General features: G+C 42.0%; 2 protein-coding genes and 1 long non-coding RNA gene across 4 annotated transcripts; 2 read left to right on the top strand and 1 right to left on the bottom strand.

Annotated features, from left to right (window-relative positions):
* The first annotated feature begins 449 nt into the window (after window positions 1-449).
* On the top strand, window positions 450-16,431 carry slc25a14 (solute carrier family 25 member 14). Its single transcript, XM_037119385.1, has 9 exons — window positions 450-611; window positions 1,228-1,329; window positions 2,526-2,664; window positions 3,770-3,864; window positions 8,578-8,663; window positions 8,965-9,060; window positions 9,302-9,426; window positions 9,568-9,781; window positions 10,563-16,431. The coding sequence occupies exons 2-9, from the start codon at window positions 1,266-1,268 to the stop codon at window positions 10,602-10,604; spliced, it is 861 nt and encodes a 286-aa protein (XP_036975280.1). The 5' UTR covers window positions 450-611; window positions 1,228-1,265; the 3' UTR covers window positions 10,605-16,431.
* Window positions 16,432-18,322: 1,891 nt separating this feature from the next.
* Window positions 18,323-22,156, top strand: btg4 (B-cell translocation gene 4). 2 transcript variants are annotated; one of them, XM_037120575.1, is made up of 5 exons: window positions 18,323-18,536; window positions 18,649-18,843; window positions 20,158-20,295; window positions 20,783-21,053; window positions 21,636-22,156. In XM_037120575.1, exons 2-5 carry the CDS (start codon window positions 18,671-18,673, stop codon window positions 21,846-21,848), a joined length of 795 nt encoding a protein of 264 aa, XP_036976470.1. In that variant the 5' UTR covers window positions 18,323-18,536; window positions 18,649-18,670; the 3' UTR covers window positions 21,849-22,156. The 2 variants fall into 2 exon arrangements, with proteins under 2 accessions (XP_036976470.1, XP_036976468.1); XM_037120573.1 differs by having other exon boundaries at window positions 18,325-18,843.
* LOC119031834 lies at window positions 21,943-23,913 on the bottom strand. The gene is made up of 2 exons (XR_005078709.1): window positions 23,731-23,913; window positions 21,943-23,630 (listed from the first exon to the last, which is right to left on the bottom strand). It is a non-coding gene; the product is annotated as an uncharacterized LOC119031834 (long non-coding RNA).
* Between the last annotated feature and the right edge of the window lie 1,320 nt (window positions 23,914-25,233).

Genomic DNA, 25,233 nt, shown 5'->3' with positions numbered 1-25,233 from the left:
GTATAAAATGGCCTAAAATAACACGTGAAAATCATTAAATTAAAATTTCCCCTCATCAATCTACACTCAGTACATCATGGTGACAAAGTGGAGACAGGCATTTGGAAATCTTTGCAAATTTATTAAAAGGAAAAACTGAAATATCATCAAATACCATATGTGAGGTAAAGTTTAGATTAAAAAAGAACAAATTTAGAAATAAATATACATACAAATAAGTGAGAAATCGCTCCATCTATCTATCTATCTATCTATCTATCTATCTATCTATCTATCTATCTATCTATCTATCTGTCTATCTATCTATCTATCTATCTATCTATCTATCTATCTATCTATCTATCTATCTATCATCTATCTGTCGTCAGTACCCCACACTGTCCACCGGGTGGCGGTAGTGCAGCACAGGGGCCGTTAGCCGCCTCTACACATTAAACAGAAGACGAAGAAGAGCGAGGCTGACTTCTGTGTATTTGACATTAGCTCAAATGGGAGGCTAACAGCAGCGGAGAACTTTCTGCTTGTACTTCAGTCAAAGTCGAGCCGCGGATATCTGAAGTCATGGAAAACCAAGTCAAATAGCAGCTCGCACATTTTTATCGACACCACAGGTACGTGACATGACGGCGGAGTGTGACGGTGACTAACTTGCTAACTGTTAACAATCGCTAACCAGCTGGCTGAGGCTGCCACAAGTGTTAGCCGAGGAGCCGTTAGCCTAGCAGGAGCCATCTGCTGCGAGCTAACCGCCGTTGGAACAGCCGGAGCCGCCATCTCCGTCATTAAACGCACAATTTTCACTTATCACAATTTTATGTCATTAATAAAATTAATTATTTTATTTAGTAGATTCAGTAGCGTGTCTGTGACATGACACAGCTGCGTTTACAATAATAAATAACTTAATGCAATTCTCGAGACACTGTTGCTGTCACCGAGCTGTCACTCGTTGGTTTCTCCTCTCGGGGCGCAGCAGCCAATCAGGTCGCGTAAATGTTTTGATTGACTGACCTCCCAGCCAATGGGAACCCCACAACAGCTATGATGGCTCTGTGCGCGGTGCTCGACACAGCGGGCGTCTCTTTCCGGCGCAGTACGCTGGGATGCTGATGCTGAGGAGCCTCCTTGAAGTGTAGCATCATCAGATCTCAATGTTTCCCGACATGTTGTATTGTCTGAGGCTGCAGCACTGTGTTGACCTCTGTCTCTGGACTCTGTTGTTTGTAGCGGGGCTGCAGCAGGTGGAAGCAGCCGCCGCCGAGGAGATGGCCAGCTTGAACTGGAAGCCGTTCATCTACGGCGGGATGGCCTCGATTGTCGCAGAATTCGGTACGTGATGCAGCACGACATGCAACCCCCCCCCCACCGTCATGTACACTGCTGGTTTATGCGCTGTGGTGTCGTGGCAGTATATGGTTTATGTAAATAGTATTTGAATCTCATGAATTTGCAGTCAGAGGAAGATTGTGCTGCAGCGCCTGCTCGGTGGTGTGAGGCTGCCTGCAGACTGATGCAGCTGAATACATGTCGAAGCTCTGTGCTGCTCAGTAAATGCATCCTCCTGCAACTGTAGGTTTACACACATGAACATTAATTAATTAACTGGCAGTTAATCACAGAATCTTTCTCTCAATCTCAGAGGTGTCGCTTTCCCTGAAAAGACGTATATTCAGATCATCTGCTGCATGATTAAAACATACATTTAACCAAGTTCTTAATGAGCTGAGTCATTTTCTTTCTTTCTTTCTTTTTTCAGTTTAACTGGTATTTTTTGTACAGAGCTGCACTAACATTCACTTTATTTTCCAGTGAATCTGATTTTCATTTAATCAAAAAGTTGTTTGGTTTATAAAATGTGAAAAATGTTGATCCGTGTTTTGTTTACAGTCCAGAGATCATCAGTCCACTGTCACAGAGGAGGAAAGTAACCAGAGTCACATTTAGGAAGCTGGAATCAGAGAAATTTTACTTTTGTTTCTTAAAGTGACTACGAGGAAGTATGTTTGAAACCTGTAACAGCAAGACCATCAGCGAAAAGACTGCTATTTATTATAGTTGTTGTAAATGCCTGCGCTCAGGTCCGATCACATATAAATCATATATAAATACATTATATCATATAAATACATTACCTCATCACGATCCATCCAGCGGTCTCTCTGTCATCCACTTCTAAACCAAGTGCTCACATTAGCAAACATCTTTATAACGGATCATACAGATTTTGTCCAAAGGGGGCGCTAGAATCAACAACTGAGGGTTCCTTGTAGTCACTTTTAAGAATGATTTAAACTATTTAATCAAAGATCAAATTAGTGCGCAAATAATTTGATAGTTGATCACTCAGCAAGTATTTGTATATTTTGCTGTTTTGTTTGCCTTTTCTTGTACCTGGATAAGAGTTGCAACACGAGAAATGGTTTAAATACAACTTTCTTTTCTATTGATTTTACATGAGCGGAGAAAAATCCATTTCCTTAATCTTATTTTTCATTTATCTTTCTTATTTCACTTTTAATCCTCAGGGACGTTTCCCATCGACCTGACTAAGACCCGGCTACAGGTCCAGGGTCAGTCCCAGTACACGGAGGTGCGCTACAGGGGCATGTTCCACGCTCTGTTCAGGATCGGCAAGGAGGAGGGCATCCGGGCGCTCTACTCTGGGTATGACATGAGATTGTTCAGGCTCTGCATTGTCTGTGTGTTGAGCACAGTAGACGAGTGTGACGTGTGATGATCGAGTACAGTATTCACCAAAATGTGGGGAAAAGACAGGAACTTCTATCTGAAGTGTGTAGTTCTTGTGTGTGGACGGTGCTGTGTTCACTGGTGATATAAGAATCCTCATCTTTCTGTGTTTTCTATCAATGTAACACCAGTGGAGACTAAGTGCTGCTGTATTTCCTGAACTGGTGCGTTTGTCGGTGGCTCTTTATGTTTGCTGGGAGTTAAATAATATGTAATATAGTATAAATGACATAATGGAGTTAATAACATGGATCATACCTGCACAGTCGGCTCTGAACCACTTCACCAGACGTCTTCTACTTCAGCCTAATGGATAGTTATGATTATTTATTCATTAGATTGTGCAGTTTTTTGTGCAAGCATATGGTGCTCCTACAAACTAATGTTATCCTGTCGTATTGTAAAATGAATCAAATTGAATTGAAGTCAAAGTTGATGGACCGCGTTCACCTGGTGTCGAACTTTAGATGTGAAGATGCCGACCAGCTCACCGTCACCACAGTATCCTCACTTCTGTCCAGAGCTAACAGCTGAGGTTCAGTTAGAATTAGCAGGTGAATTCTTGTGTAACAACATAAGAATTACGTTAAAGTTTCAGCCCTAAGTTAATTCAAAATAACGGTCACAGTTGTCTTGCTGTTCAGTTTCACTTTAAGTCATCATGCTGTTAAGTGAATCTAGTTGCGTGCTCTTGATCCACGCTTGCAGTCTGATGGAAACAGCATGTGTTCATTACAATATGCAGTAATAAGCTTTGCTCCCACAGCTGTTACACTTTATGGTGGTTAAACTGTGAATCTACAGCTACAGATCTGAAAGAAGCCCAGTGGGACCTGATACGTGTTCAGGTTTTAAAGCAGGAGCTTCTTTTTGACTTTGCAAGCAGCAGGTTTGAGTAACAGACCTTAAGGATGGATTTCACACGACTCAAGAAGACAGAAATCTAGTTTTTAAGACTTAAAGTAAATGATAAACACTGCGGGGACGAATGAATGTTAACAGGTCTGTCGTCTCCTCTCAGGATTTCTCCGGCCCTGCTGAGACAAGCATCTTACGGGACAATCAAGATAGGAACCTACAACTCTCTGAAGAGGCTGTTTGTCACTCGTCCTGAAGGTGAGTGTGAAACGTTCCTGCCTCCAACTTCCTGTCTTCACCTTTCTGTTGACCTCTCTTTATAAGCTCTCTTATCTTCAGCCGGCCTACAGGGACAGAAACCAGCTTTTAACTCACAGGTTCAGTTCGTCTGTGTCACAGAAATCACCTGAAAACATGTTTAACGACAAGATTTTACTCTGGAAAAATAATCAGACAATCAGCTGAGCTCAGCAGCTGTGCAAACAATAAACTCTGTGAGACGGTTTGCATGAAACTGACAGTGAGCTGCTTTGAATTTTAAATTCAGATTCGTATCTGTAGTCCAGCTCTGACTGGTTCAGACTGATGCAATCTCCTGCAAGCTAAGTTTAATCTATAACTGTGTGTGATGGCTCAAAGTCAGCTGAAGGCCCTGTGAGCCCTCCAGCACCACGACAAAACTCTTTACAGCCGACAGCAACACAGAGAAGACACTGAGAAGCACCTCAGTCATTCTCATTTACATTTTAGCCGGTTAACTGATGCTGTTATCCAAAGTGTAGTAAGAATGTGGTCGATTATTTTACACTACTTGTTATCAGGTAGCCAGCATGTGACTACAGTCTGTTAGCAGTGTGTTGAAGTTCTTCATCGTCAGCTGACGTCCTCAATGAAACAAGAAGAGGAAGAAGCTCCAACAACAGGCAGGATGGATTCCACACTGTCTGATGTCCATGTGGTTCACTGTGATGTGACTGACATGTTGGGCCTCTGAGTTGGAGACACTTTATAAACTCTGTGAAACACACACAAAAAAAATCATCATGTCCAGAACTTTTATCTGCATATAAAGCAGGAAAGTGAGATCCGTTCTCAGGAGGTCACTCCACACGTTTTTACATTTTAGGGAGGAAAAATTAAAGACTTGACGTGACCCCTCAAATTTACAGCTGACCTCAATGTTAAATAAATGTTTAGTTTGTCCTCTCTTAGACTGTTGTTCACCATCCTGGATGCAACACGATTAATTAATAACTGATCGGCAAGTAATCCTGAGAGAAACTGATTATGAAAATGATTTTAGACCTCCAAACAAAGGTTAGTTATTTCTGTAAGTTAGTCCTGTCGTTTGTGTTATCTTTGTTTCATGGACCAAAATGTTGTGACCCTGCTTATATTCTGTTTTCTGCCTCTTCTCATATCTCAGTCGGAGATCTCTCGTTTCTTTTGCTTCTGTTTGGACTTGAAACTTCTCTCCTGCCTCCAACAGCTCAAACAGGCTTTATGTCCTCTTTGTCTATGATGACACACATGCTGCTTGTGTTTACATGCAGACATGGAGGAAAAGGAGTTCATATTATTCTAATCATTTGCTGTAATCATTTAATCAGATCACTTTGTCTGTAAACCATAAGAGCAGGTGTAGTAGCCGTTGTGGGATCAACACACAAAGACATGAAGTGCACATCAGTTCACGCTGGTGACATCAGTGCAGCGACACTCGTCTTCATCAATATGTTTTCACTGAGCAGATTTCTGTAAGCTGCACAGCTGCTGAGCCTTTCAGTGTTCGACTGTAGAGTCCACAGCCCTCTGAAAGAAAAGGCTGCGTGTGTCGTGACAACCTCTGTTGACCTGCTGGAAGCAGAGTGGGCCTGTTAACCTGCCGGCACTAATTTACAAGCCAAATAGATGAAATAAGAGTTTCCAGGAAGGAAGAAATAGGAGGAGAGGAGGAGGAGGAGGAGGAGGAGTCAGGCTACAGTGACACTGCAGCTGTAAGTGCTCTGACACTGATCTCATACAGTTTTATATATTTCATTGATCTGGAAACAGAAACGTCCTCAACATGAGACATGACCACTATTCAGGGAGACGCCTCAAATGACGGGTGTGTCGTATCATGTATTTCACCATAAAACCATTTTTTGTTGTGATAATAGCAATACTCCGACTCGATGTGTTGATGTTGTACGTTATACAACAAGCGTGGCCGAAAGTGAACGTAACATTCCTCCCAGCTCAACAGTGGAGGAGGAGTTGGGCTCATTTATTCTCCCTCTACGAACAAAAATAGTTTGATCCATTTTAATGATATAACCATCACTGCGTACATACTTCCAGGCGTCCTTCATGTTAGCATGGATGATAAGTAATGTAACAACTAGATGCTCAGTCAGACGCCTGGTCACCTTCCAGCTGTTCTGCAGTAACTGTGTCTGTGCAGGGTGAAGTAACACAGAAGTCTAACACTTCTCCTCACAAAGTTTCAACAAGTTTCCTCTTGTATCTTGTGATTGTGTCTCACTTGAGCTGTTAGCTTTCAGAAAACGAGCAGAAATACAGACATCTCAGTCTGTATGTTTGTTTCTAATGAGCATAAATGAGCCTGAAGTTCCCAAAGTGTTGAGATCCATTGATTGTAATTATGCAGATACTGATGTTGTTGTTTCTTTTGATTTGTGTTGTAATTTATTCCCCTCTATGTGCCAGGGAAGCAAACAAATCTTCATTATAATAAAAAACCTGAATTGTTTTAAAACAATTCAGTCCACTATCCTTGAAAGAGCCTCGAAATCTGATCTGATGAAACGAGTCTCGACAGAGCTGTCATCTACAGACTTCAAGCCTTTTATCCTGCTGTACAACGACCTTCTCAATGCAGATGGTGGCCGGTAGCTTGTAGCTTCAGTGATTGTCGTCTTATTTGCTGAAATCAGCCAGAAAGGCAAATATGGGCTGAAACCAACATCCAGGAGACGTGTCGGTGTATTCCTTCCGACACAGCGAAGTAAGTGACTCCAGTAGTGTAGAAGAAGGAAGAAGAGCAACAAGACTGAAACAACAAAAATGGGAAACATTATGACAGAGAGCCACTTCAGACAAATGGCTTCGCGCTACATTTATCAGCCATTCGCCGGCGCCAGCAGGTTTGTGAGCCTCACAGACTCGGTCGTCCTTGTTTACCTCCGTCTGCTTTTTATTTGTCATTCCTGTTTTCCTATTTGATGCTTCCTCCTCTTTTCTTTCTTTCCTGTTTCTTTGTTGTCCTTCCTCCACTCTTCTCTCCATCTGCTCCTCTCAATTTTTAATGAGCAATTAGTGTATATCAAATTATGAATATGAATAATAGAGTAGATGTAGGTAGAACACAACTGAGTGACTGAAAGGAAAAAAGTGAAGGTGTGTTTTTATACGTTTCTTAAAAACATTAGGAATATATGTTTGACTTCATGAGACTAATTTGAATCTGTAGTTTTTGGGCTGAGTCATGATGTGGTTAGCCTAGCTTAGCATAAAGACTGGAGTCAGAGGGAAACTGGACCAGAACAGTTTGTGATCTCGGTCACTTTAAAGCTGCAGTGTTTCCGATGGAAACACCAGGAAGTAATTTAACAAGAAGTGAGGTGTTTACATTTCTGCTGGTTTACTGGTTCAGTTGACATGTCAGCACCAGTAAACATTGAAAAATGTTGTACCAGAACACAAAGCTCTGTTTTCTGTGCCTGTGTTGATGTGTGTCTCACTCTGCATGCCTGCTGCCTCGATGGTGCCGCCGTGTTCTGAATGCTTGTCTTGATGCAGGCTTGGGTTTGTCCTGCGGTTGTGGTGGGATCGAACGCTCCGTTACGCCGTTGAGCGGCGCCACGCTAACCGTCGGTCAGGTTGATCGAGGATCACTGTAACTATTGTTCTGAACTCAGTCCGATATTACTTTATCTCCCTCTTCTTCTGACTTCATTGTAGACGCTGCACTCAGCTACAACTAATGAGATCCACCACATGCTAACACACTCTGCAAAGGCTAATGCTAACCATTTATGTAAATGCTAATGTAGAGAGAGTGCAGACATTTCAAATTATCCTCAGTTCTGATCTGCTTGGAGTGCCAGGCAGGTGGAGTTTGAAGGTCCATCACGTCTCGTCTGTGTTGATGCACAGATAACTCCACCCACGTTCCAAGGAGGTCAGAGCCAATACATCACATCAGTTAGACACAATGATTTATTGTTTTCAGCTCTCAGACAGTAATCCATAAATATAGATGCTTCTTTAAAAGATACTTGTTTGTCCTTTCTGACTCTCATAGCCACTTGTTCAGAATCCATAATGATCCTGAATCTGTAGCTCTGCCACAATCAAACAGGATGTAAAACCAGACGTAGACGCTCCGTCAGTGTCAGCACACTTTAATTTGTGTCTTGTTTGGGAGCAAACTGTGTTTTTCTACATCTAAATGATCCAAGAGGTGCGTGAATGAAAATGCCAGTGTCCTGTCAGATATAACTGTGATTCAGGACACTCTGCCGATATTCATCAAAATATTCTTACATCTTACATCTCAGTGTTAAATTTTCAGTCAGATAAACAGAAAATGGTGTCGCTCTGGTGCTCTTCAGTTCAGGGATCCTGTTCAGAATCATAGAAACAGTCGGAGGCACTAAAGAGTAAAGAGTTAATTTCGTCAGTAGAAACTTGCCTCCATGTTTCAGACGTTGAGGCTCATCAGGGCCGGACGGCTTTACCAGAACTGTGCTGAACGATCACAGATGTTTTGTCCCAAACAAGATCAGCCAGTGTTTTGAGAGTGACACTCAGTTTGCATGATGATTTAATGATCTTTGGAAATAACTCATCATCCTTCTAGACGTCTGTACGTAGTGAACTCCAGGCTAATCTTTACCCACTTACATTTGTGTGCTTTTGTTTTTGTTTGTGTATATTGAAATGATGTGTGGTGTCTCCTGACAGACGAGACGATGGTCATCAACGTCTTCTGTGGTGTCGTGTCAGGAGTCCTGTCCTCGTCTCTGGCCAACCCCACCGACGTCCTCAAGGTGATTCTTAACGCTGAGGACAAAATATACACTGAGATATCAGTTTATCAATATACCAAAGCAAATCCAGAGCATCAGGTTCATGTGTTACATGAAGACACGTTGTCATTTAACTTAATGTTGAAACTTAACTCTGACTTTAATGTTTCCTGTTTCAGAATGAATTGTTTGGTTTGTGGCTAATCAAAATTCCCAACAGACAAGTTGATTTCTTCCCACAGCAGCTTGAAACGAATCGTTTCCCTGAGATCAGACACTGACTGAAGCGTGTTGTTGTAAATTGTTCTCCTGTTTGTTCCAGATCAGGATGCAGGCGCAGGGCAGTCTGCTTCAAGGCAGTATGATGTCCAACTTCATCAACATCTACCAGACCGAGGGCACCAAAGGGCTGTGGAGAGTGAGTGCTGCAGGGATGTGTATGTGTGTCATGTACGTGTTCGCAGTGGAGACTGTGTTCAAGATGGCGCCCACATTTTATGGAGTGTTTGATTTTTATTGGAATGGTTCACTACAGAAAAAAGGAACAATTCAACAGGAAAAATGATTTTATCCTTGTTGTATCTTGTAGCTGGCACTGTGAGTTTGTTGTGCTGTGACAGTGTTGCCGTCAGACTTATTTTCCTCCTCCTCCTCCTCAGGGTGTCATCCCCACAGCGCAGCGAGCCGCCATTGTTGTCGGGGTGGAACTTCCTGTCTATGACATAACAAAGAAGCACCTCCTTCGCTCTGGAGTCATGGGCGACACCATTTTGACACATTTCATGTACGTTTATTTACTGTCAGTCTTGAGATCACACGGTACATTTTGAGGAAGTGTTCCAGCAGTGACGGAGGCTGCTGCAGGGATCGAAACTCAGCTTCAGACTGGTTGGTTAACTTTGTTCCCTGTCTGTTGTGTGTTCAGCTCAAGTTTCACGTGTGGCCTGGCCGGGGCGCTGGCCTCCAACCCCGTAGACGTGGTCCGGACCCGGATGATGAACCAGCGAGTGTTGACAGGAGGCCCCATGTACAAAGGAACAGTGGACGGAGTGATGCAGACGTGGAAGAACGAGGGCTTCTTTGCTCTCTACAAGGGATTCTGGCCCAACTGGCTGCGACTCGGGCCGTGGAACATCATCGTATCCTTTAAAACACACACAGGTCTTCACAGCCAGAACAGGAGAACGGACCAACACGGGGAGAGACTTCTGACTGTTTTTAGTTCTTGTTAAAAAAAACAAAAAATCCTGGAATAGATCTCATGTTGTCTCTCCAGATATATTCTGCTGCGTCGTCACACAAGAACATTTTAACTTCATGGGTATTAATCAAAGTTCTTCTCTGGTGATTTTCTTTATCACTATATAAACTGATAGCGCAACATAAGCTGCATCATAATAATCAATTTTATCCCTTTTTTTTCCTGCTCAGAATTCTTATATTAACTTTATTAAAAAGGCAATAATACAAACTCATATTTATCTTTTCCATCAATGAATCAACAAGCTGTTCGAGCTGGCTGAAGCTAGAATGGTGGCAGGGTCCGCCACATACAAACAAAGTTAAACAGTATTAATCGTGTTGTCCTTTGAGCTCTGTTTGTTTACTCAGTCATGAAAACAAAGAGTTTGTTTATTTAGGCAGAAATTTAGGCAGAAAATGAATCAGCCAATGAGGATCTTCCTCTGCTCAGTAACATGTCTTCAACAAAACTACAGACTGTTCCTTTAACACAACTGCGAATCATCCTCAGCTGAGTGCTGAGACGAGTTTAATATAACAGAAAGATCAGTTCCTCTGATGTGAGCGAGCCCTCTCCACACAGATCACTAATAAAGTTTTTGTTTTAGAAACAGTGATTGTTATCAAGCTGTCTGCTGTGAAATATCCATCCAGCTGTTTTCCTGAACACCTGGTCAGTTCTTCATCACCTTCGAGCAGCTGAAGAAACTCCCGTTTTAACAGCAGCAGGAAGTGCGACTTCCCTCGGACTGTGTCGGGCAGATAAGAGGAGTGTGAGCACGGCAGCACCTGGAGTTTCAGCACCAGTATATTCACGCTCCTTCAGATTCATACCAATGATACGCTCCGGTATCAGTCACCTTCTCACTCTCATCCAGATCTTATGTTGACTTCTCTTTTTATTGCAAAGTGTTTTATTTACTGTTGCTGTTTTTAGGATGATTATTCTCACTCTCAACCACCTTCGACACTCCGCAGGCAGCTAAATGTTCAGTTGTAGCAGAAGACTGAAAGTTTGGAAGGTTTTATTTCCTCGAGCTGACAAGTAAGACAGATTTTACTTTGTTTTAAATGACGAACACTCCAATTGTTGCTCAGGAAAAACATGGGAAATTGATTCATTACAAGCCAGTGCGTTACAGAAAGTCTGTTCAGGTCTGCGTGGATACACAGTTTGAGGAAGTTTGATTTTAAATTGAATGACGTGTAGAAATCCTGTTTTTCTGTGTTGGCGCTGCATGAAACTCTGCTCTGGAAATGTAATGGTTGAATGTTGAGGAATTGCTCGTCAGACTAGAGAGTGACTGTTACAGTTCGTTACTGTACGGAGAGAGAACGACACGCCCCTGCTGAGGCAGTTAGCCCATTTAGCAGTTCAGCTAATGAGCTGCTCTGCGACCTTGTTGTGGCACTATGAGAAGAATGGGATGGCTAGCTGGTTAGCATGCTAACTTGAGTAGAGATCTCTGCAGCGCAGTACACACAGATCAGCGTCTTATACACGTGTATCTCTTCATCTTTCATCATTTCTGAATCATTTCTTACTTGTTGCACCTTGAAGTGGGTCAGTTGCCAGAAAATCACTCAACACATAAACACGTTTTTGTTTTTTTTAACTATTTATTGTTTTTAGTTTGTTGTGGAAAATCACATGTAACATGTTGGAACACAAACTCTGAACATCTGATCGTAAAGAGCCACTGAAGTTTTATTAGAAACGATCAGAGATCTGAACCAAAGCCTCGTCTGACAAACCACAAAACAAACTTTGTTTTTCTCGTCTTCATTTGTTTTGTTTTTAAGGAAATATTCACTTCAGCTCAGTCACTCCTGGTGAAGCAGTTTTTTGTTCTTCATTTTTGCTGTAGAGACATTTTATAGAAGTATATAGAGTCATTATCAATTAGTTCAGGTGTTCATTTGAGGCCTTGTCCGCTGCTTTTACTGTTGCATCCCTCGTTTGAGGGGAAGTCGTGGCATGTGGAGAAAAGTGGCAGCTGATGTGGAGACGAGGGCCTTTGTGCCAAATTAGTTTTTCTACTGGGTGAAATTTATTTGCAGATCATTCTGACGGAGGTTCAGTTTCACAGCTGCTGTGAGTCTGAACGTCGTGTTTGAATTCTCCACCAAAGCTCCTCCTGCTTTAAACACACCAAAATGCATCATGTATTATTATTATTATTATTATTATTATTATGTATAAATCATGAACGATCTCTTCACACCTGCTTCAGATTATGTGCAAATGATAATTTTCCCTCGTTGGAGCAGCTTCCTCACCAGGTGAACTCACTCCTGCATCCACCTGCGTGTGTTGATGTTGGATATTATATTTTATCAGTATTTTAATAGTTATTAGTTTAATTTACCCAACGCTTCACGTTTAAGCCCTGTATTAAGGTCCTTGTAGTGAGTGTTATGTGTCATGAGGCCCTAACGAGTCCTATAGAAGCATCTTTTATTAATCTTAATAAAGCAACGAAGCTTCATTAAGGTTTGATAAGTGCGTCTCTTTAAGGACATTTCTGTAACTTTGATTAACCCTCCTGAGCACTTTATAAGCTGTTGAGTTTCATGTTAGTGTTTATGAAAGTGTCCTGCTGTTACATCAACACCTACATGTTCTGATTAACGTTAACAGGGCAGCCGGGCTCATTAACTCGAACTACAGCGACCTTAATATAGAGCTTCTACTTCGTTTGGCTTGATTGCTTCTGGTTTCTCGTCCCGTCAGCGACTTTCTCTTCAGCTTTGTAGCGCGTCGGCGTCACAGAACGGTCTGAAGACTGAAACGAGTCGTCTTCCGTTGTGGTGACACAAACCTGCTGGACTCTTGAATACGCACATTTAAACTATTTAATCATTTGAAGCTTCACCAGCACTTGTACATATAAACTGCTGGTCCCAGGTCTGTACTGTAGTCTGCTTTTTATTTGAGACTGTAAACCAGCTGGACTTTATCTTGGTCATATGTTCAGTCTGTTTCACCTGCTTCTCATGATTTAAACCACTCATGCTGGTCTTTTTGCCCTGAAGTGAATCAGTTCAGCTGATCTCACAACATTGTTTTAACATTGATCCTGACGGCAGAATCAGAATCAGACTGAACTGAATCTCTGACGGGAGGTAAAATCTGCGTCAGTAAGAAGTTTGTTTGTCCTTGTCTTGAGCTGTTTCCACCTCTGATGTTCTTGCAGCCGTGTGCAGCCGCTCCAGTTAGTTTCACAGTGTTGGATTAGAGTGTGTTGAGGCCAGAGGTCTTCACAGGTCCTGATCCGAAAAAGCACAAGAACTGAACCGGACCCAACGATTGGCACCGATTTCACAGCTGGTCCATCTTAATTGTCAGTGCACCTCTGAGTGACAGTGGAGGTCTTTGGATGTGGGTTGAGGTATTAATGCAGCGTGTGATGCCGACAGCAAAACATATTTTAGAAGGAACAGCTGAACATGAAACTGTCGTGATGTGTGCGCTACGTTTGGAACATTTTGGAACGACATTCCCTCGACTGCACCGTGTCCACTTTCCTGCACACAAGCTCAGCTGATCTGCACTGTGTTACAGCTCAGATCAGCTGTTGGGCTGAACCTCCAGCTGCTGTCTGACAGCGATGTATAAAACATCAAATGTTCACGCTGCAGCCAACAACAAGGGAAGAGTCGCCAGTGTAAATGTCACAGCATGGAGACGTGAGACTGAGTGGAAGTCTTTAACCCTGGTGTGTGTATCAGAGTGAATATTAGATGATAATAATGATGATGATAATGATAATAATGAATATTGAAGTCTGGTTCCTCGGGTTGTCTCGACCTGTGAAGACTCTGACTCTTACACTCTTACTCTTACATGAGTGTGTTGAAGGGTGGAGCTGGTTTGAGAGGCTGCGTGTCCTGAGTGAGTGTGTTTGTATTTCTGACAGATTTCTGCCTTTCTGTGATTTAAACTCGGTCCTGAGAGCTGCTCTGTTACAGTTTACGCCTCCATCACCTCGTCACCACACAGTCTGTGGGGTTCGTTTCTCTTTAGTTTCTGTCGACAGGATACGTTTGTCATCGTCAACAAACCAGTTTCAAATCATTTCAGTGCATTTGTGAGGACGTGTTTGTTACCTCTTCTTTCCTGAGCCATTTAAATGTCTGCTCACAGTTACACAAAGTACTCGAGTACAGCAGTAAGTTTCCCAGCATCAACAGGAACAATTCATCTGTCAAACATTTACTTCTGTAAACTTGTGCAGACAGACTCTAATCTGCAGAGTGCAGAGTAATCTGAGGTCCAGACCAACACGGACACTTCTGAAAACTGGTTTTAGGTTTTCGTCCACACTGAGGTGACAAAACTTTAACCTGCTGACGTCAGTTCACGTTTATTTTCACTGTCGATTAATCTGATTCATTTTCTGGATTGGTGGTTTAGTTGTTTTCTAAAAACTGTCATAGAAAGAAACCAGAAAATATCCACAAGTAACAAGCTGACGTCAGATTGTTGCAAATGATAAAAACTCTGATTCCACCTTCTGGAATATAAATCTGTACTGATTTCTGTTTTTCTCATCACAGAAAGTGGAATATTTACATATTTGATCTGAGGACATCGAGGTTCTGTGAAGTTCTGATAGAACTTTGTCAGAGAAACAGTCGATGTGAACTGAAGCCTGACTGACACGTCAACAGTGTTTTCAGTTGGATCATGAAGATTTTGTCTGTTTTATAAAGTTTTCACATAAGTTACACTGGAATGTGAAATTTGAAGGGATTTTGATTTGGACCCGTCAGCATGTTCAGCTGTAGTTACTGAAGCTGATTGGTAAAGTTTCCTTCGTGCATCCAGCAGCTTGTTTTGTGTTTTTTGCACGTGAGGTGAATGTAAATGATATCGTGACACTGATGAACTGTGTCAACAACACGACGAGAGGCAGCATCATGTTTTCATGCTCAATATTTTGGGTGAACTGACCCTTTAACGTGCCGGGCGGCTGCAGAGTGATGCTCGCTGAAAATGATCCGACTTTTGTTCTTCGTTTCTTTTTTAAATAATCGTGTCGTTCAGGCTGTTTTCACTTCCTGTTGACGTCCTCTGTGATTGTTTTGTAAAAAAATTTATTCTGTCAAAATTATTTTAAACCATTTTGGGGAATTTTATGTTTTAAAGCTTTTCTGAGTTTTGTAAAAATGTTAAAGATTTCTGTTTTTTATGTTGATCGGACTCGACTGCAGAATTATTAATCTATTTATTCATCTGATGCTTTGCTCCATTCCTGCTGACGTTTCTTTACAAAGATCATTTTATTTTGTGTTTTAATCTGAACTAAGAGTCTGAAGTGTGTTGACCAAATATATTTAATTCAACCAGAGAGAATTAATAAACTTCCTCCCACAAGTGAATCCACAAATCGAGATGATTCTATTGGAATTAATTTAAATTACCACAAAAACTAGTTTTACCAGGAATCCTGCGTCCATGATGTTGTTGTTGATGACATCCAGCCACTAGATGAGTCGCTCCAGTCGTCACTGGTCGACTGCCTAACGATGCTAACATTAATTAGCCAACATTAGCACAGCCATTTAAAAGATATAATCCACAAACTGACAACTCGAGAGTGTAAACACAGATTTTTTTTTTATTCTGTTGGCTGACTGACACTGTTAGAAGCTCGACACAACAATCAGTTTCAGATTATTAATTCGCAATCATGATGTTTTAAGGTGAAGACAGATTTTATTCTGCACCTTTCAATAAAATCTGTTATTTTAAAACATGATTTATTCAAAAAATGTTATCGATACGACCTGGTTGGTGGTTAATCTGACTCCTTCATTCATGACAGAATAACGTTGCGTCAGTGTCCGCTGCCTCCTCTCGCTGTGACCTCTGACCTCGTTTTTATTGTGATAAAAGAGTTTGTGATCAACAGGAGTCAGAAAGTATTTTCCTCCTGACGACAGGAGATGTGATCAGGTTTCATCTTTTCAGTCACCACACTGTTCCATGTGTCAGAGAAACAGACAGGTGAGGCGCCTCCTTGCAGTCTGCTTTTCTACATGTTTTGTTTTTTGCTGTTTTCTTCGGCTCCACTTCCTGTTTCACATTAAACCAAACGGAAACACTGATCGGATTCAGAAGATGTCGCCCACTGATTTGTATTCCAGTTAGCATCATTCCTCCTGATCACAGAAACCTCTGCACACTTTGATTTACCGGTTCGATCGCTCAGTGACTCTTACATGGATTCATCTAAAGGCCAAAGTTTTTCCCTCCTCTGGTTTTAAACTCCGTTGAGTGTGTAAACTGAAAACAGCTGAAGCATCATGGCGGCCGTCTGACAGGAGAAGAAAAGCTAGGAATATTTTTGTAAATTTCTCTTCACTTCCTCTCATCATTTGCACTCTGCTGTGTCCCTGCTGTCTATAACCTTTACGCTTGTTCACTTGATACATTTCTATGGTGGAAGTTTTGAGAATGTTTAGTTTTTCCTTTGACAGAATGGGTTTGGCTTTCTATAAATTCAGTGTTCACTCAAATAAAATATATGCTGTGATTGTTTCTGTGTCTCATTATTTCCTCTTGGTTATTTTTCCACGTTCAGACAAGACGAGGGAGAAAAGTTCTCAGCTTCCAGCCTGATGAACATCTTTTATCTTCTCCATCGGTGCAAACTCAAGTGATCTGAGACGTTGTTAGTGGGAAGTTGACTATTTTCTTACATTTAAATCAGTTTATAGAGAAAATAATTGCCACTCATCAGCTACACATCACTTTAGAGGCTGTTTGTTTCCACCCAGTGGCTGAAACCAGAATCAGCAGCTGTTTAACGTCCTCAGATCTGATGTCGTCTCTACAGATGCTCCTGCTTCCCTTCTGGTTGGCGAGCAGAAACTCAACATCTCATGCAGCCAAATATTGTTCAAATATATAAAACTTAGAGTCGTACGTTGCTGGAGACTCAGTGATCTGTGAGGCGGTGTTCTCTGGGGAATGATTATAAAATGATGCTAAAGATGTGAAGAAGTTTTCCTCGTATAGCACAGCAGACTGAATATATAACAGTCATGATGGCTGCGTTCAGTTTGGAAGAGCTAGTTCCTGGTTCTGGTCTCGAGCATGTTCCCTCACTGACACGACCAACTGGGTGATAGAACAGAGCCATCATGTCAAAACGTCTCAGTTCAGGGTCTGCATCCTGTGAAGGACCTGGTCTTTGTGGTCTTTGTGGTCTGTGAAGGCGAGTCCTTCAGAGACCTTGTTAACCTGGTCAGCTGTTGTTAAATGGGACGGTCTGGCCTTTGGAGCATTTCCTGGTTGCGTCACCAGATGTTTTACTCTTACGTTCTTTTTTTCGTGCGTGCAAAGAATCTTGGGAAATGTGAGGCCGGTGCATCCTCCAGAAATGGAGAAGAAGGAGCCTCTGGAGGATCCTTCAGACTGGGACAGACTTCAGATGCTCCTCTGAAGGATGCAGACCTGAACTGAGACACAGCAGGTGTCTTTTAACGGTCTAAATGGTTGTTTAATATTCTGGGGCAATTTTTAGTGCCCACCCATCTGTGTTGTTGTGGGAGAAGACCTGGAGTAAACCCACTCAGCACACATGATGGATCCCACCTGAACCCCCTCCAGACCTGCTTCCACCTCTGACTGCTCTGCATCGATGGTTGTGTTCTCTGTGCTTGACACAAACTAACAATTTACACAATACCTCTGCTGATGTTTGTGTTTGGCAGATTTTGAGCCGTTTTACTATGAAAAATAAGGCCTGACTATAAAACACCTGTTTTTAGAATGGAGTTTGGTGAAGCAGTCTGTCCAGCAGTCAGACCTCCAGCAGCAGCAGAGGCTGTTTTAATGTTAGTAACACTCATAAACTGAACTGCCAGCAGCTTTAACTGTGTGTCACCCTGCACTGGCTGCACTTTCAGTCAAAACTCTAAAACTGACGAGTTATTTTTCTTTTTTGCTTCCTGCATTTATTTGATGATTTTAGTTACTTTGCAGATTACATGCTGAGCCAAAGCACATAGAAGTACAATTTTAAACCAATCTAATTCTTTTTAAAAACACAGATTCCAAAAGTGCTGAATATCAGATCCGTGCTGGTGAAGTGCTGTGCGATCGGTGACTTTCACCAGAACATAACTGATGTATTAACACGATGTCTCTGCTTTTTACTCAGGTGTGACCTCTGGGTACCTTTTTACAACACTGCTTTACTCCGATGATATTTTTATGTGGGATTACTGTATTTTTGGTTGGAAAAGAGTGAAAACCTGCTCATCCCAGTGGCTGGATTGGGGTCAATTAATAATCCAGTAAATCTTGTAAAAAGTGAGTTGATCAGCAGAGAAGAGCAGAGGACAACAGGTGTCACAGGGTGATTAAGTCAGCGAGCTTCAGGTGTGTCAGACCGTCACACAGCTGAACTGAGGTTTCATTAAGCCACATGAGAAAGACGGAGGAATTTACTGTGTTTTTTTTTTTGTTTGAAGTCTTTTAGCATCTGATGTGTGTGAAGTTTCTGCTGCTGACACACACATTTAGACGTACACACATATACACACACATATATATTTATTGTTGTGGTGGAAATCACAGCGGAGTTCTCTCCAGAGCTCCAGCAGCAAATCTGTTTGCTGAAGTCGTCTGACCTCCAGGTGTCCTGTTAGTTTTATGTGTTTTTTTTGTTTTTCTATGAGAGTAGGATCGGCCTACACGTGTTTTATTCTCTGCAGAGGTTTTTAACAGTGCAGGTTTGTTACGCTGAAGGTCAGAGAGTGTGTGTGCAGTGATGAAGGAGGAGATTGCTGCTGCTGTGTTCTTCTTGGCCCGGCTGGTGAAGCGATATGGATGTTTGGGTAATGACGGCAGAGAGCGCTTCGCTGCGGCGCTCACCTCCGTTCTGTTCGAGAGCTACAAGAACCACTGGCACCCCAACGCCCCCACCAAGGGCCAGGCCTACAGGTACGCTCTGTCTCCGTCAGGTATCAGAAAAACTTCTCAAGCTGTAGTTTAAAGGGACATTATGTAGTTTTAAAAAAAGAAAATTAAACCCAGATGTTTAACGTTCACAATATTAATGAGGTAATAATATGGACTCTGTGAATAAATGAGCTGTTCTCAGAGGGAAATAAAAGGTTCCAGAACACTGTTTGAAGCTAGAGATGTGGCAGGGTCCGCCACATGTAAACAAAGTAGAACAATATAAATTGTGTTGTGCTTTTAAGGTTGGTTTGTTCGTTCAGTTTATTCATTAAAACAAGGAGTTTGATTATTCAGTTTGTCAGTTAACATCTTTCTCAACATTTCTTCAACAAAACTACAGACTGCTCCTTTTAATGCTGCTGTGAGATGATCATTTCCCTTTCAGATCAATAACTCGTCTACTTATAATGTCACTTCATCTCTGACAGGCTGCATGTTGTCCAGAGAAACACTGGGTGGAGATTTGGTTTTGTTTTTTAAGATGTTCGTTGTTTTTTGTTTTTATCCTTCTGAGACGTTTCGTCCTCATGGAGACATTTTCCGTTCTTTGTCCTTCACTCTGCTAAAGCTGGACCTGTTGTCCTCGTCTGTGGACTGTTTCTGTCTTAATCTGTGCAAACACAAGATGGCTGCCAGCTCAGCCAAGAACTTTTACAGCCAGTCCAGCCAGACGATGGACAAGATCCAAAACCTGATCTGATTTCCTGGTTGGAGCTTGTTAATTATGCTTGATATCATTTGTAGTTTGATATGAGAGACGAGATGGGTGGATTTTTATTTTACATGCATTCAATTTAGTCTATATGGATTTTTATTTTTTGATGAGGGCATTTCTCTCTGGAGAGCAGAAAGACTGCAGTGAGGAACAACTGAGACCAAGATGATGAAGTACAGTTTTATACTTTTACACTGATGACTTTATAATGTTATACAGTAAAATAAACCTGTTGTTCCCGTCTGAGGACAATTTATATGTTCCTGTTGAACGACACTTAGTTTTTATACTTTACAAAGTCTTAATCCCAAAAAGTTTAGAGAATTTAAAAATGCACACCAGACAAAACAATGTTTCTGCACATACGTGTTTTCAAAGCATCACAAAGTACTTTTTATTCAGATTTATTGGTTTTGAGGCCAAAATCTGATGCAGAAAAGTAAAATTCTGGACTAAACGGGTCATATGAAACCAAAGCTAGTCGTCTACAGAGAGCACTAAAAGCAGCCCAGTTGGACTTTGATAAGCCCCGTGAGGCCGAGTCGTGTGGTGCTGATCGTCTCCGCTGTGTGTTCCAGGTGTCTGCGGATGAACCGTGTGCGGCTGCAGGACCCGGTTCTGCAGCAGGCCTGCGAGCGGAGCGCCGTGCGGTACGAGGACCTGGGCTTTCCACAGGAGCTGACTGTGTGGGTCGACCCCGGGGAGGTGTCCTGCAGGTCGGTCATCACACTTACTTTCACTGTAGACTCGTTGTTTGTTTGACTCGTATGATGAGACTGATTCTATTGCGTCTGTATGCTAAATCAGGTGCTTAGCTTAGCTTAGCTTAGCCTACCTGTGACTTCCTGGATTCTACCAGCTGCCTCACAGCATCCAAAGACTTAAAGTTTCATGTTGAGGGTTCAGACATGCAACTCTTGTCCAAAGTGTTTAATTGTTGTTCTAATCGATCATTTGAAGACGTAACGTACCGACTCACTGCTGCAGAGGAGGAAACATGCTGCTGGTTTCATAATTAGTAAAGGTGTTCTGGAGACATGCGTGTCCATCATGTGACTGATGATTTCTTACAACATGGTGAGACGAGGACTGAAGCGACGACGCTCGGGAGCAGTGAGATGATGCAGACGACCGTTTTAATAGAAGCTGCACTGTTTTCTTCTGAAGGTTGCTGGTTTGTCTCAGTTGTCTGTTTTCCTGCAGGTACGGTGAACACAGCACTCCGTTCTGTGTCTCGGTGGTGGCCAGCGACCGTCGTGCCGATGGGGAATTTTCCCGCCGCATTCATGACGCGGTGGAGCGGGCGAGCCTGGAGGTCCAATCGGGAAGCTCCTCAGACGAGGAGGAGGAAGGGGGCGGAGACAACAGTATGAGCAGCAGCAGCCAATCATCTCTCTGCTCTGTTCTGATCCCACCGACCAACCCTGAGCCCAAAACAATCCCGACAGTCAGCAACCCCAACAGTGTCTACAGGGTGGGTCGAGCCTAAACCAGACTAATCCTGAGTGTCGTCAAAGAACATCCAGTGAAAGTTTCCACTGACGGGTTCATGTTGTTGTTAAGGATCCCGGCAGAGATGAACCTGTTGTTGAAACAGAAACGGCCTCTATCGCCAGAACCACCAGACTCCATTTGCAGAAACTGTCATTTTATCGCTGTAAAAAACGACTATTCAAAATTAAACTCGCCAAATTCACCTTCTTGATCTTTCCACTGCTGCAACAATCCCCGGCTCTGCTTCAGTCAAAAACAAATCCTTAGTTCACTGCTTCTCTGTTTTAACCATAAAATCACTGTTTGTGCAAATGGAGGCCGGTTGCTTTGGCGACAGGTGCTGTTTCTGGTTGAAAAGGGTTTTATTCTCTCTGGAGGAATCTTTTTCATAACGTCGTCAGAAAATCTGAACCTGTCGGAAAAGACACAACATGAGATCTCAGCAGTCACGTTACACTTTTAAAGTCTTGGGGAGTTTACAGCAGGGTTTGGTAGTTAAAGAGTCTTTGCTGTTTCAGTCTGCTGTGTCGGTTGCCTCTAACCTTCCTCCTCTCCTCCTCAGTTCAGTGAGTTTTCTCCCGGCGCTCCTCAGACCTGGCTCAGGGAGAAGCGGAAGGCCTTCACTGCGGAGGCGATCCCACCTCAAGCTCCTCCAGCCGGAGGTCCGACCTCCCAGTTCTCCGGCCAGAAAGGCTTCAAGTCCTATCGACCCTCGTTCACCTTCGCCGGGCCTCGTGTCGACAAGTACCACTGGGTCAGCAAATCCCGATCCTAGAGCGAGCCGAGCCTTCAACCCAGAACCACAATCGGGTGACTGCTCAGGACAGCGGCCCTGAAGCCGGATCGAAGCACTACAGACCCTGTGTGCAGGGGAAAAAAAGAGTTTCAGGACAGTTCGTGCATCTTAGGTTAAGAGTTTATAATTGTTACATGGTTTAAAGTGTCAATGATTTAAAGTAATGCTGTTTGAGCATGTTTTTAATCTTTGAAATATTCAAGTATTTTAAGTATTTCCTCCTTCTAAATGTGTTTTTTAAACTATAAGATTAAAGTAAGTGTGAATAAAGTAACATTGAACAGTCATTGAAAAGTGTTGCTGCTCGTTCTGAGGCGTTTCTTCTTTCATTTTAACAGCAGGAGGCTCTTTAGGGACGAATACGAACAAATGTTTTCATCAGCGTCACTCAAGTGAAACGTGGTGACATCTGACTGAGAGCCAGACGGATTATCGGGGCTGATTTTCAGCATTTTCCGATTATTGTACCGGTGATACTTCGGTCAGATTCCCCGTTTTAAAGTTTTTGGGGTTTTTTTGTTTTTGTTTTTTTTTTTAAAATGTCTTCTTTGGCTCTGATGCCAAATCCTCTCACACGTTCTGCCCACAACAGTATCTGATAACACGTCACAATTAAGTCTGTTAACTCTGAATAATCTGAATCTGCAAAGATCAAATAAATGTAGTGGTACTTGTATGTGGGTCATCGCTGGTCGTTGTTCCAGTGGTCGACTCTGGTGCTGCAACATAAAGTCCTGCAGCCAGTCAGTGTTCTCTAATGTACGGACATTAGAGTCTAGTGGAGCTGTTGATGGGACACTGTGGACCCTTTTATTTCATTATATCTCAACGTAAATGTCGAAGAGGAGCTTCTTGTTTATTTCTTCTTGTTGAATAATCCACTTCAGTCCTGCATGAACGCTGTATGCTGAGCTCGGTGTGGAAGCTGCTCTGGCTGAGCAGCTGTGTGTGGCGGTGGTTGTACTGGTAGTGTAGTTAGTGATTGGTGTGTCAGAACAATCAGCTAACAACACTGCCTACACAACAACCCCAACCAGGAGTCAGGAGCACTGCTGTGGATTCACACTGAAACAGATTTAACACGAATAACAAAAAGTCAGTTAGCTTAGCTTAGCACAAAGACTGGAAACAGAGGGAAACAGCTAGCCTGGCTCTGTCAAAAATAAACATCTTTTAAAGCCCAGTGAAGAATATGTTCCATCTTGTTGGATTCATTCGTACTAAAGCCGAAGTGCAGAGACAATTTGTGGTTTTGTGTACCAGACTACTTCCTGGATATGAGCTGTTGCCAGGCAACCAGCTGAGACTCCAGGAAGTGACCAGACCAGAAAACTTTTTCTGAGGATTTTGTGACTTTTTATTTGATTTAAGGTTTGCTATGAGAACAAACACAAATGTTTAGTGGTACTAAACTTATAAAACAGAAAATAGTTGTATATAAATAGTAATGGTATGACTGAAAGAAAAGTAAAAATTAAAAAAAAACAAACTTACCTCAACAAACCCTCAAAGGGCACCTGGTGTTTGTTAAAGAATGTATTTATTGAGAAAGAATATTTCTTATCCAGGCTTCAGTTTGTCTGTTTTTCATGACACTGACTTTTTAACAAGTTATGTAATGAGTAAATACAAGATTTAAAAAATATTAACACACAATGTTAGTCTGAAATAATAAAGTTTACCAAAGAGTGAAGCAGCTCTTCTCCAGCCAGTGATTTTCAGAATGAATTCTCAGTTCGGCTCCTCTTGTTCTCTCCACGGCTGTGAAAAAACAAACAGATGTGTTTGCAGTCAGTGCAACGTCTGAGGTGAAATATCAGTGTTGTCCTCTACCTGCGTGTGTGTGGATGAGTGATCTTACCTGCAGTCGCTGCAGATCTCACTGTTCTGTTGAGAAGTGACCACTGCTGGAGTAACACAACTGTCTCCACAGTTACGCTAGTGTGTGTGTGTGAGTGTGTGTGTGTGTGAGTGTGCCCATATCTCAGGTCATGCCTCGACTTGCCCCTGGCTGGCAGGTAGAGTTGATGTTGCCGGGGTGAAGCAGTTCAGTAAACACTCTGCCCAGGATTTGCAGGTTCTGCTGAGTTCCATGTGTTTTAGTATCAGTCCAACAGAACCTGGAGCAGCTTCGTCTGTTACAATCTCTGATCATCTGTTGCATTCAGGGCAACGATTCGCCCAAAAAGTTGAACGTCGAGCGAGACACAGAATTGTATTTAATGATAATAATAACTTTATTTATATAGAAGCTGTCTTGTTAAAGAAATTCATAAGACAGAATAAAAAGAATAAACCATTAAAAACATTTAGCAGTAACAGGTTAAAACAAGCAGCAATACAATACATTAGAGAAGGGCAAATAAACAAACAAAATAATAATATAACAGTCTTCATGCAGTTTCTCCAAAATAAAAGCCAAATTAAAAAGTTTAGCCCTGATAATAAGTTCTCGAACCTTAATGATATCACAGAAAAACCTGTTCTCAGTGCAGCAGGTGCAGCAAAGTACCAGGAGTCTGTGTGATGGATCAGCAGTGATTCAGAAGAAGCTGATTGTCTCTGAGATTTAAGTTTAAAAATTATCACTGCAAATGAAAAAAAAAATCCACAAGCTTTTCGACATTCATGGATGGTTTCACAAAAAGCTGCAGGATCAACATGAACCTACACTGTCCTGTATTAAAGGTACAATATGTAAGAATCATCGTCAACACTGTACATCAACTGAATTCTGTTCATACATCCATGACTGTAGCTACAGTTAGCCTGTTAGCTCAGTTAGCCTGTTAGCTCAGTTAGCCCCGCAGCTGCAAAACAACACAGACATCTTTAACATCATGTTATTTCTTCACATTCTGCTGATTATTTTAGTTTTTAACTTCTTTTCAATAATATAATATGTAGATGTTTCCCCCTTTTTTTCCGTCTTTCTTTGCATTTAATTATTTATTCATTTTCTATGGATTGCATGTAAAGAACTTGCTGGATCTCTTCACATGTGACTTTGTAATAAATGCAAAGTAAAAAGCACCTGTTTGTGACCTCACACAGTGACGAACTGACATGATAGGACTTCATTAGGAACAAGACTGAGAATATTAGGAGCAGCAGACTCTCAGTTTGAATCTGCAGTCGGTCGTGGAAGATGTTCTGACTGCAGGTTGTGCTTTCTGTGTGATAACAGAAAGAAAAGTGTGTGAAGAGCCAGAGATCATTTTGAAATGTAATCAGGTGTTTATGATCTAAAGGAGGATTGTTATTAGCCCCGTTACGCCTTTTTTAAAAAGTGATTTATTTCTATGTTATTATTATAGTGTGTTTGTTGCACAAAAACAAGATGAATAAAATTGTACATCCTGTT

This window comes from Acanthopagrus latus, chromosome 13, assembly GCF_904848185.1.
Source record: "Acanthopagrus latus isolate v.2019 chromosome 13, fAcaLat1.1, whole genome shotgun sequence".
NCBI classification, from domain to species: domain Eukaryota; kingdom Metazoa; phylum Chordata; class Actinopteri; order Spariformes; family Sparidae; genus Acanthopagrus; species Acanthopagrus latus.
Note: the sequence above shows the minus strand (reverse complement) of the source record. Positions and strands in the feature narration are given on the sequence as shown.

Bases quoted from the DNA above. Each gene is read 5' to 3' on its own strand.
- btg4 (XM_037120575.1), top strand. From the start codon at position 18,671: ATGAAGGAGGAGATTGCTGCTGCTGTGTTCTTCTTGGCCCGGCTGGTG. The intron at 18,844-20,157 runs GTACGCTCTGTC...TGTGTGTTCCAG, and splicing joins ACCAAGGGCCAGGCCTACAG to GTGTCTGCGGATGAACCGTG. The intron at 20,296-20,782 runs GTCGGTCATCAC...GTTTTCCTGCAG, and splicing joins CCCGGGGAGGTGTCCTGCAG to GTACGGTGAACACAGCACTC.
- slc25a14 (XM_037119385.1), top strand. From the start codon at position 1,266: ATGGCCAGCTTGAACTGGAAGCCGTTCATCTACGGCGGGATGGCCTCG. The intron at 1,330-2,525 runs GTACGTGATGCA...TTTAATCCTCAG, and splicing joins CTCGATTGTCGCAGAATTCG to GGACGTTTCCCATCGACCTG. The intron at 9,427-9,567 runs GTACGTTTATTT...TTGTGTGTTCAG, and splicing joins ACCATTTTGACACATTTCAT to CTCAAGTTTCACGTGTGGCC.